Raw genomic sequence first — 12,251 nt, 5'->3', positions numbered from 1 at the left:
AAAGTACAATTTTAAGACAGAAGTTCACTAAAACCAAAGGAAGCCATAGTACAAGGGCTGATTAATGGAATGTTATAGCTACATTACCACATATAGTGTATAAAAAAAAAGAAATTTGCTCAAATTTGCTCTGTATTTTGCCTTAAGATGATTAATTAGGCAAATCTATACAAAAGAACCCAGTCAGGATCTTCCACCTTTATGTTTAAATGGCTCAATGACTTCCTGTTTCTCTTACACTGTGCCAGCAGTGAAAAGCCTAGAAGCACTTTTGATGAGAAACATGAAGCTTAAGTCACTGGCATCCCCATTAACACATGTTGCTTGAGGCATAAATTCAGAGTGAAGCAAACTGATTAATCAATCAGCCCAATTTAAAAAGTTTCCCCTCACAGTAGCAAACGCTAAGAACAAATACTTTTACAGGCAGCATGAATAGGCAAGAGTAGCACTGGTTTGCGAACATTGTCAGGAAATTATGTGTTTCAAAGCACTGCTAAGGTATAGCAAATAGAACCCAAATCATCCTCACATTCCATACTTGCAAGTACTAAAATAAGGAGCTCTAGGCAGTAAGAAGTCAGGAGAAATACTCCATCAATAATTCTGCAGGCTCCAAATCACCAAAACCATTCTCAACATAATCTGTCAGTATACTACAAGAAGGCTAATTTTTTTTCCCCCTCCAATCAAAGAATTTTTTTACTCTTGAATAACAAATCTATGACAGCTACTGGACACTAATCCTATTTGCTAAGTATCTGACACACTGCAAATTCTGCAGCTGCAATTGTAAATCACTACTGAGGGACAGCCAGCAACACCTACAGAAAAACTACATTAAACCTTGGCAAATAAGCCAAATGGAAACAAAGGTCAAGAATAAAGGCAAGTCTATTCAAAATAGTCTGACATTTAATTTAAGGGCACTGTTCATCATGTTGAGTAGTAATTTCCAGAAATGAGTTACAAATGAATGAGATACCATAAATGCCAATCCCACCTCCATGAAAATTTTTGTCCTTTTAGAATTCTATTCTTAAAACCACAGAGAAGAGTTGACAACACACAGTATCTCTCTCATGCCATATGAGAAATATCCCCATATGAACAAAACATTCAAGAATAGAGAAAAGTTCAAAGCAGTATACTACCAAGTCATTTAATGTACAGTAAGCTAGGAAGCTTTACCTCTTACAGTATAAACTATATACTGCCCCAGCAAATTGAAACAAAGATGTTTCAGACTGAAATGAACTTCATTTTGGAAGGTTACTAAGGTATGCACACCTTTACATAGCAAAGAAGCTAAATTCTGTGTAAACTACTGCATACTTATTCCTGGCTTAAGAGCTGAATTGATACAGTTATGAGATTCTCTATATCCTAAGTAGTTCATTAAGGGTATGGTCTAATTAAAGCTGATTCTTATAAACCCTTTCTGGCAAACACACTTAAGTACCCTTTCACCCATGACAGAATCTAATGCTCAATTCTACTTTTCAATATAAATGATCACAACTGAAAGTGAGTCATACCTGTCTATAATATGAAAAAGTCTTTAAAAACAGAAGGAGAAAAGGAAACCCAATTCTTGGTCATAATTATAGTTTTCCAACTTCTCCTGCCTAGGAAATACTGTATGAATTTAGTATGTATTATGATATAGAAATACAGGCTGGTAAAGAAATTAATTTTGAAAAAACATAGAGCACTGTAAAAGGAAAAGAGAAGGACAAAAGTATTACTGTAAGTATATCTGAAAAGAAGCAAATACAGGCAAGTTACAACATTAAACAGCTGTTAGTTTAAGGTATTTAAGTAAAGACTTGGCAATACAGTTTTGACTTGAAAATATTTCAGTCAGAACAAAGCAGAAATTCAATCACTTACTTTTGGGACAGAACACTTTTTTTTTTTGGCTCCTGCTTTTTCTTCACTTCCTTCAGCAGGCTCCTGACTGCTTTCTTCAACAGTTTCACTGATAGGAGTGTTAATGGCTGGATGAGGCTTCAATTAAAAAAAAAAAACAAAACATCCAAAATGAGATTTAAATCCCCTCCTCACCTGAGGTGTATTCTCCTACACACACTACTTAAGAAAGCATCACATCAAGGAACCCCTTACTAGATGGACAAGAATATGAAATACATCTTATTTCATTAATTTCCACTGTTTTCAATTTAATCTGCAATTTATTTAATAAACTTTCAAACTCTAATGCTGTGACAACTCATTTTCACATTACTATACTGCAGTGTATTTTCTTATGCATAATATAACATATCTTGAGAGATAAAAAATAAAAAAATTGTTTTGATCAAATAAAACTTTTGATGTTACTATAAAGAAATTTTGATGCTACTTTAAAGAAGTGCATTTTTAAAAATGCTATAAATCCTTAGTGGTTCAACTACTTGTTCCTGAAAATGTAAGCAGAAAAAGGATTACAGTAAGATAATTAATGAATTAACACTTCATTTACAGAGGAGATAATGCCTGAATTACACTTTTTTCTTCCATTACATTGTGCATGCCTTTCTCCTTCTTACATACTAGCTACTTCAAATAAAGCTGGCAGAGATCCCCTGACTTGCTTTATCCCTCCACTGGGGAAGTGGGTTTGGGTTTAAGCCCAATCTACAATCTCCTTTCTGCCCTCCAACTCCCTTACTAGCAGTTACAAGCAACATCTGCGAAGTATCAATACTGCTCTTAGAACATTCCAGTTGTGGCAATGAAGCAGAAAATACAGTTCTCAGAAGGCCTTACTAAGATAAAAAATGCAGTGGAGAACTGCTAGCAAACAATCCATTTTGCTATTGCTTGGGTCCATCAGAGTGCATAGTGGAATTTACAAAGCGGAAGCAATTTCAGCTTCTCGAGCCTAAGCTGCCGGCAGTGCGAACCACGACACCCAGGTGCCAGAGCACCCTGCAGCTGAAGATGTGGAGCAGCAATGGCCCTTGAGCATCCATGGTAGCGCCACTGCCAGGGACGAGGTGTACTCCAGGAATGTGATGAACCTCAATGCACATGTGTCCTGGCTTAAGGCAAACTTCCTGCCACTTCGCTCTCAGAACCAGTCTTAAAGGTGCAAAACTTATTTCTGGGCTAAACAGATGAATGGGGATACAATTCATAAAGTCACCCCAGGACAATGTGCCATTGTCATGGCTCCCCCACTGCAGTGAAACTGCTGAGCCAGTGCCACAAAGCAGCGCTCAGCCAAGATAGAAATGAGTGGGCGGCATGTCCCAACAGAGCTCTGCCCACCAACAGAGGAAAGAAGGATCTTCACAGGCTGCACAGATTCCTGGTGGAGACTACCTTTCTCACTTTTTGCAATTCTTCACTTTCCCCTACTTCTCTATTTTCTTCCTTGCTCACTTTGACAGTGAATAAAACTGAATTACTGTTTTGACCACCATCATTTGACCTCTTTCGTCACTTAATCTCGCTCTCAGTTTATTTGAATTTCCCCACTTCCATGTTAGGGTGGTGGACAGCTTAGGGCACACAGCCATACTGGGACATATGCCCAACAAAAAGACAAAAAAAAGGATAAAAATTCCAAGTGAATGCCTCAGTATAGAGATACTAAGAGCTGACAAGTCTGCCCCTTTAATGTCATCTTGCATTCAGATTAAAAGTTCAACTTTGCTTCATGTGATCACCCACTTCCCTCTGACCATACCTGCTGCATGCCTGAACACAAAATTTCCTACTCATCCTAAATTTTTAAGCTCTGTCTCCTGAACTGTCCTCCCTGCTGTTTTTAAGTGTGTAACTTAGCTCTAAGAATCTTTAAAATCAAAGAGTTGTATGTAGATAAAACATAGAGATCAAGGAATATCCCAAGATACAGTAACAACCAAGACTACAGCTAAAGAAATGTGTCCATTCACCTATGCACTGAATAGTGCAATATATTAGCAGGCCATAATATTTTCCACTTAAAGATATTGTTGGGAAAACAGTGTATTTACTCATCAGCACCTATGTTACTTTACTCTCAGTTTTTATAAGCAACCACTTGCCTTCCCTTTCAAGATCCTTCACTGACTATGCTCATCCTTCATGCTTGTGGGCAGGTGCCAGTGACATGGGCGGAACCAAGTCCATCACTGCCCAGAGCTGATCACAACTGGCTGGCAAAGGATGAACTGACCCACTTCAACATCCCACCTCACCTGGGAACAGATGGTGCCTTCACCCAAATAGCAATGGGAGAAAGGGGAGAGGGGATAGAAGGATGGTCATGCACAGAACAAGATGCTTGCACAGGGCACATGGGGTTCTGAGGCAAAAGAGATGCCAGTCAAGGAGGGAGAATGAAAGAAGAGACACATAAGCCATTGCCCAAGCCAAAGAGAAGTTAAGGACTACATTTAGTGGAAGTAGTTCGTGTCATTGCAAACTGAGCTGTGAACAGCAGGAGCTGGAGGCAAGAGATCTTGAACTTTGCAAACAAAGGGCACAGTAGCCAGCCAGGTGAGTGGAAACTCACAGACATCAGGAACCAAGGATTCAACTGGAAGACCCAACAGTTTCCAAGCTTAGCCTGTGAGGGTAAAAATGTCCAGGGCTTCCTTTGTCCAGGATCCCTCCCAGGCAGCACCCAGCTCAAGCTGTTATTCTGTGGTAGCATAATGATTAAATTATTTTATGGACCCAGATGTCTGAGACTGCTAAACAAAACTTGGGGTCCAGCCATAAAGGAAACGTTGTCTGCCTGTGTGAGTGTGGTGTGTGCAGGGAGCCAGCAGGGCACCCAGTGGGATCACTGGAGCTGTCTGCTGCAAAGGGCATCAGCCCCAGCTCAGGTGGTGGTGAGTGTGACTGTCATAGCGGCTCCTGGATGGTCAGACATGGAAGCTCCCTTAATGCCAAACAATGATAGAGAGGAGACAGAAGGTACACATCAGGGTAGGGCTGCAGGCCATGGAGGAGCCCACACTGCACCTGCTGAGTAAGAAACAAGGAACACCAAAAACAAAGTAACCACTTCACACCTGACTGCCTCCTATACCACCACTGTCTTACCAGGGAGCACACTGAAATGTCCAGAGAGGACACTGGTAACCAACAAAGCTATAGTAGACGTGGCCAGAGGGAAGCATGTTTCTCCTACTCTTTTTTTTTGTCCTTCTTTCTTGTTACCAGAAGAAGTAACAAAAAGTGTTTGTCAACTGACTAAACTGCACCAAATTGAATGTTTTGTTGCCTATTCCATACCCTTTTTTGGCAAAGATGGTAGAGCCTCAGAGCTCATTTCAGGCACTCTGCCACCCTTAAAACAAATTCCAGCTTCCCCATAAACTCCCCAGTAGACCCAGATTCAGCCGAGATAGAGGCAATTCTCTTCTTCATAGCTGGTACAGTGCTGTGTTTCAGATTTAGTATGAAAATTATGTTCAAAACTCACAGATGTTTTAGTTGTTGCTAAAAAGTGTTTACTCTTAACCAAGGAAAACACTACTTAGTGAAAATTACAACACTGTTATCAACAGCATTCTCATACCAAATGCAAAACATAGCACTGCACCAGCAACTAAGAAGAAAACTAACTCTACTCCAAGGGAAATCAGGACATCACATACTTAAACATCCAATCTTTCCATTATTTAAAATAACCAGAAGTCCTACTCCTCAAAAAAACCTTAGCTGTTAAATAAAGCCTTTTGCAGATGTACTCTATTAGCACCAACAAGGACCACCCACAAATAAACCAAAAGCTGGCTAAAGGGCTTGATTCACTTCAAGTAAAACTTGCTTTTAGTAATGCCTAGCACAGAGTAGAAGACTATCAAAAGTAAACCTTTTTGCAGCTGAACGACAAATTCAGAAGCAAATTTCCATTATTATTTGCATTTGCTTTATCCATGTTCTCATTCAAACTAGAAACACAGTAACATGGATATCTTATGAAGCTGGAATTAATTGGTGCTGCAATGACAACCTGGCATGTTGTGAAAAAACAGCAAATAAAAACAGAAGACGGCATTTATTTTTATTATTATTGCAGCATTGCCTAGAAGACCCAATGGAGCCAAGGTCAGAATACATTCAGTGTACACAGCAAAAAAACTAAAAGCTTACAGAATGTCCAGAGCAAGCAAAGAAAAAATGAGCATGAGAATTTGTCTTCATAATAAATTTGGGTCCTTTTATGGGTAGCATTGCATAGCTCTGGTTTAAGCTTGGAATTCTTACAAATGGGCAAGAAACAAGGAACTACTGATGGACAAAAATTGAATTAAGTCACGTGATAGGGGCTAAAAGGCAAACATCACATTGCTTCCAACTGCTAGAATGAAAATACTGCACACTAGGAGAGCATGTACTGGAATCTTACAAGGATACTTGTGGACACAGGCAATTGGTTTTAGAATATACAGGGCAGAGTGACTGAGACTCCAAAAAACCCACCACTTTTCAAGCAGTCACACAATTACAAAGGTATTTCAGGAATATATATAGTTGTAAGTATGTATATATCTCCACTTAACCCCCATCTCTTCTTATCCTATCGATAAAAGACACCAAACACAAACAGTATTTATTTAAAATTTTGTCTAACCTGCAGTTAAACAGCAGCAGTAAGTCATTACTCTGTGTCAGGAAAACACTACATTTCCCCTCCTCCCCCATCCAAAGCAACAAAGATTTGTAGAGTCTGCATAGCTTACCTGCTGATGAGAGAATTTCACTTTGGGATTATTATCAATTTCCCACAACCCTTCATTAAAACCCTTTCTTTTGTTTGGTTTGCCATATTTATCTTTATTTTCTGAATAAGGGAATATGTCCTTTGGCCCCAAAAATGCCCTTAAGGAAAGAAAAAACAAAATTAACATTTTAATTGGTTAGTTTTTTCAAAGAAGTAAGCACCAAGTGTTATTAAATATTAAAGCCATTAGTACTATAACAACTATTCTACTGAGTCCTTAGTTTTCTAAACTTTGGCCTGCAACACCCCAAGGTCTCCATTACTACCACCACAAACAGAGACTTTCCTCCTCACTGAGGGAAGGGAATACTGGGAACCAGTATTATAGTTTATGCTGAAGAGCATCAAAGACTATTTCATTTCTGCTCTACTTTCATGGTCTTTTGAAGTTAGGATTTCAGCAGGTACCAATCTACCTACTGCTAACAGAAAAATGTACTCTTTGGTAGTACATTCTCAGTTTCAATCCATGCCTAGACATTGTGCTACTGCAATTATATTACATCCAACTATTTGAAAGTTGCAGACACTTGCTTTCTGAAGTACCAGCTCATGGTAAATTTAAACAGATATTTCTAAGCTCCATGCCATTACTTCCTTCATTATCCTTAAAAAAAAAAGCAGCTACCTCAGACTTACACCCCAAAAAGAGGAGAGAAAAAAGAAAAAAACATAGAATCTCATTGAAAGCTTAAGCATTTTCTACTCCAGCTGTAAACACTCATTTGTGTGCACAAAGTATAAGTAAGCCATTGTCAGCTTAGACTGCAAATCACCCACCTCTTGGCAAGAGACAGAGAGGGTTCAGCCAGTGTGGGAAATGTGCACCTGCCAAGCTTATTTACCCAGACCAAAAAGATGGTAGGCAGACAGAGCAACTGGGAGAGACAAAAATAGGAAAAACATTCCTCTCTTCTTCCCTATTCTCCAAAAGTAAGCATTTTTTCAGTCTCTAAGCCTCTGCCCATATTGTCAGGCATTGAAAAACACCTGAGAATAGCTACTGTGAAAAGGTTATGAAGCTAACTAGGCTGCTGCAGTTTAGTCCTCATGTACCAATAAAGAAAAAGGAATAAGAAAAATTGAACAAAAAGAGATTACCCTAACACAGAAAGTCCAGAAACTAGAGTTCAGTGTGACCTGTTTGTCTGTGACCAAACAAAATTTGTACTGATATGATCTGTTGCCACTACATATCCAAATAAAGTGTTTATTTAAATAGTATTAATTTTATTACTCTCCCTAGATAGAAACACATTCAGATGGCTTTTTTACAAAACTTAAGAGAAAAAAAAATACAAAGTACAGGTTAAGACTTATCCACAGTAATTTCATAAACTCAACTAATATTATTTCTAGAAGTCAAGTAAGAATTATACCCAAACCAGTCTTGCTTTCCTTTTCCGCCATAGTTCCTTTTACCTGCTGTAACCATCCATGCAGCCTGAAATCCTGTCATCCTTAATACAGGAGTTTTTAGCATGATAAACTGATTATGTGAGTTTTCAGAGTTGCCACTATTTACAATATGATAGACTATACATAGACAGCCTAGTAAAATGCTGGAGATAGAGTATCTAACTTTGCGCAATGTGTAAATCTTAACTGTGAGAAGCACAGCACAGGACAAGTTTACCAAATTTACTTTAATTCCCAAGGAAAAAAGTACAAGAAATTGTTAACTCTACGTAATTCCTGATGGATCACTGAAGTCACTATTTACAGCTAAAAATCTAAATAAAATGACAGGCCATGGAACATCAGTCTCCTTTGTCACCCAATCAGTTCCTTCCTATTGTAATTTATAGGTATCTGCTGTAAGGAATAAGTGAGACCAAGAACTTGAAAAGTTTCACCTATGATCACTCTACAGATCTTAAGATAAGTAACATGCTTAACAAACACCAGGAGACAGCTGGGTTATGGAACACCATACACTGCAATGTGTGTGAAACAGAGGCAAAACATTTCTCTGGTATTCCACGGATTTCTGAAATGTAGTAACTCGGAACCTAGAGCCTAACAAAAACTAGATTGCGGCAAAACTTTATTTAGTAACTATAGCAGAGTGAGGAACAACCATTCCAAATTACTCACACATTAAGCCACCAACTACTAAATTTTTCAAACTCAAACACCTCTTAAGAGCCCTATGCTCAATCTGAAGTTGGACATAAAACTTCTCAAAACTTGCTGAGGTGTTTTTAAACCTTTAGATGAGGAGTTATTTCTGTCTTCCTTACATTCAACCTGCATTCCCAAACTTATTTGGAACTGCACAAAACCCCACTGCAGCCCAGACTGACACACGAAGTGCCCAGGGGGTGAAGGGTGGGCAACAACACCAACAACAGAACCAAAGCAGCATTGTGTTGCAGTTGCCAAAGAAAAGGTTTAGTCATGTGAAAAATTTAAGAAAAAAAAAGGAAACCTAACACATTTTAAATGATAATTAAAACAATGGACAAGACAAACCTTGCAACCTTGAATCGAATTCCAGGAACTCTTCTTAACCCACAAAATTACACACAGAGAAAAACTCCAATCAAACAAAAAAAAAATTAGCATTGAAAGATTTATTGAAAGATGAGATTAGCTGAAAAAAATATACATGATCCAGCATATAGGTATCTTTTTCATCACAGAAATTGCTTTTTAAGAAAAGTAATAGCAAGTAATGCCAGCAGTAGGAAATGCGTACTCTTTAACTCAACAGGACAATGTATCATCTTAGCAAGATACTTACTTGCTAAAGATGGATACAAAGTACCATATAAAGCAATTCCAATCCGTTTAATAAGCTGAAAAAAGTAAGACCCTTCCATAAAATGAGAGAAATGGACAACTTTTGCACACAACTTCAATCTGCCATTTTTTAAAGAAAAACAGAAGAATCAAAAGCACACTAATACAGGTTTAAACTGCTTTGGCTTCTTTTGGCAACTCAAACAAAAAATGGAGCACTGAATCTGATGATTCCTTAAATCTACAGTAACCCAACCAGTCATGCTAAAAAGCAACACAGTAATTTTCAAAAACAGATAACTATATAAACCCCAGGATATTTTCTATTCAATTCAGCAGTGGAGACATACAGTCTCTCAAATCAAATACTGTATCACCACAAAACACTGCTCAAAGTACCAAAAAAACAGTATTTTGCAGGTTGATAGGTATGAAGCTACCTGTACTTCCTCATCTCTATCTCCAGATCTCATAAGACAATCCACAACCCAAAACCTCATAAGGAAAAAAACAATAAACCAAATAATAAAAACAACTCCAGTACATGATTATCTGTCCATCTCTCAAATTTTGTCTGTTGCACTTTCTTTGAGAATATAGTACTGAGAATTTTGACGATATAGAGGACTATAATTAAACTCATTACAGATAAAAAGAAAACCCAATCAGCCACATCATTGTGGGTACAATTTTTTTCCTCTGATGAGCAAAGCATACATGGTTATGGTCTACCATTCCCTTGAAGAGTTTAAGTAAATTTTACAGAATCATGTGTTGACAAAACAGATCAATTCAGGAAGATGTGCTAATAAATACAATAGCTTGAAATACTACATTCAGAGAAGATATATTTTTGTCACAGCATTTTAAAATGAAAAAAGACAACCCTGAAATATAAAGAACTTACGTCTCATGGGTGCCAAAAAAGAAAATAGGCATTTTATTCATAGGCGGTTTTACTGCTCCATCAGGAACTTCATCCACCTAGGAAAAACACAGCCTATTATAGTTCAAATCAAGTAAGAGACCAGAACAGTTTAGTGGAAAATATGTAAAAAATTAAGCATTAAAATGGGAATAAAAAAAGTTACAGAAAAGTAAATCAGGAACTTAGATCTCTTTTTAACAGTATGTTAAAAAAATAGCAGAATCAAAACCAGTATAAGCAACAATAGAAAATTACATTACTTTCAGTTTACAGACATACTTTTCACATGACCACTTCTCTTAAAAGGAGAAATTACAATGCATTACAGGTAAAAGGCACAATTCAATTTCGTCCACATACTGCCCATCCTTAAGGAAAAGCAACGGGAAGACTTCCTACCCTTATCCTGACCTGATAACTTGTGGAAGTCCAAATGTGAAGTACTACCAAAAGGGTAATAAACTTTAAAAGAACCCCAATTTCCAAGTCAGCATAAATACCTTTTTACCTCCATTCTCACATCCAACAAATGACCTAGAGCAGTCCCAGAACTTTGCATGCCTTTTCTACTGGACCACAGAGAACACAAAAAAAGGACTGGACAAGCTACCACATACATTTAGTCTATTTAACAGAAACAGGCGCGGTAGACATAGCTCATTTAGGAGTAATCTTGCCATAAATTCGTGGGGGTTTTTTGCCAAGAGCAGTTATTTGGAGACACCATTATTGAACAGCTCCAGCTCCAGGGGCCTGCACATGCTCCAGTGTCAGGCTACCTACCATACAGCAGTCTTCATTTCGTAAAGCCGCGTTACACAAATTAGAACAACTAATGACTACTTGAGAGGGCTACTTTTTACGGTACCGATCTGCAATGTGACTGCAAAGCCGCTTCTATCCCCGGGAGCCCAGTCGTATCCTCCCTCACAGGAGGCGAAGCTGAAGGTGCTGCTCAGCACAGGTGTGTGAGCGCGCCCCGCAGAGAAGGAGGCGAGGTAGGGGGAGGAGGGCGAGCCTTACCCTGGCCGGCCAATGGGGGTAACCTTTCATCTTGGCGAAGATCAAGTCTCCGGGTTTGAAATCTCGGCTCATGTTTTCTCACCAACGTGACGCCCTGTTGCCGCCAGGCGAGCCGGGCTCAGAGAAGGAAAGGCTCTGCACCTCCAGAAACCACCGAGGTACTGCCAGCCACACGAGGTGCCACTCGCTGCCGGGATAAACACACCGGGGCGGGAGAGAGCAGAGAAGGGCAACACAAGAAGGCACGTCAGCAAGGGGGGGCGGCCCCCGGCTAGGGCGCGCTGCGCCGTGCCCGCCCTTCACCCCGGCGAAGAGACCCCCCGGGCACTCCGCAGCGCCAGCGCCCGCCCGCGGGCAGGGCCAGGCCGCCCCGGCCGGGACAGCCGCCCGCCGCCTCGTCCCGCTCTCCCCTCTGCCCGACCGGCCGCTCGCCCCCTCACGCACGCGGGCACGATGGCGCGAGAGCGCTGCAGGGGGGCAGGGGGGGAGGGAGGGGGCGCGCGGAAAAGAAACTCCGCCCGCCCGCCTCTTCTCCATCCATTCCTTTTTCTCGCTCTCTCCCTCTTCCCCCCGACCCATCTTTCTCTTCCTCTCTCTCTCGCACTCTCCCTCTCCCTCTCCCTCTCTCTCCCCAGCCCGCCCGCCCGCCGCTTCACCGCCGGTGGTGAACTCGCCGCTACCAACCGCGCTGGCGTCCGGCCCGCCGCCCGCCGCGGGAAACCCAGCCGCGCCGCCTCCTCCCGCCAGCGGGCCGGTACCACCCGGCAAGCCGCACAGGGGCGCCGGGGGAGCTCAGGAGGGCCGGCCAGGACTCGGCCAGCG

General features: G+C 40.5%; 1 protein-coding gene across 2 annotated transcripts in view; it reads right to left on the bottom strand.

The window, feature by feature from the left end:
• The window catches only part of PSIP1 (PC4 and SRSF1 interacting protein 1), a 32,223-nt gene extending 19,974 nt beyond the window's left edge, over positions 1–12,249 (bottom strand). Inside the window, exons 1-5 of one of the 2 annotated variants that reach the window (XM_071424961.1) lie at positions 12,114–12,249; positions 11,430–11,616; positions 10,386–10,462; positions 6,693–6,831; positions 1,894–2,010 (exon numbers count right to left, since the gene is read on the bottom strand). In XM_071424961.1, the coding sequence (XP_071281062.1) occupies positions 1,894–2,010; positions 6,693–6,831; positions 10,386–10,462; positions 11,430–11,501 (405 nt within the window). In that variant the 5' untranslated portion in view covers positions 11,502–11,616; positions 12,114–12,249. Of the gene's footprint in view, positions 1–1,893; positions 2,011–6,692; positions 6,832–10,385; positions 10,463–11,429; positions 11,617–12,109 lie in introns of both variants that reach the window. The other variant, XM_071424963.1, reaches the window with a different exon arrangement.
• Positions 12,250–12,251: the final 2 nt, after the last annotated feature.

The sequence above is a fragment of the Agelaius tricolor genome, unplaced genomic scaffold (genome assembly GCF_023055355.1).
Source record: "Agelaius tricolor isolate 1412-34295 unplaced genomic scaffold, bAgeTri1.0.p SCAF_4, whole genome shotgun sequence".
Taxonomy (NCBI): domain Eukaryota; kingdom Metazoa; phylum Chordata; class Aves; order Passeriformes; family Icteridae; genus Agelaius; species Agelaius tricolor.
The sequence above is the reverse complement of the archived record's forward strand: the minus strand, read 5'-3'. Positions and strand labels throughout refer to the sequence as shown.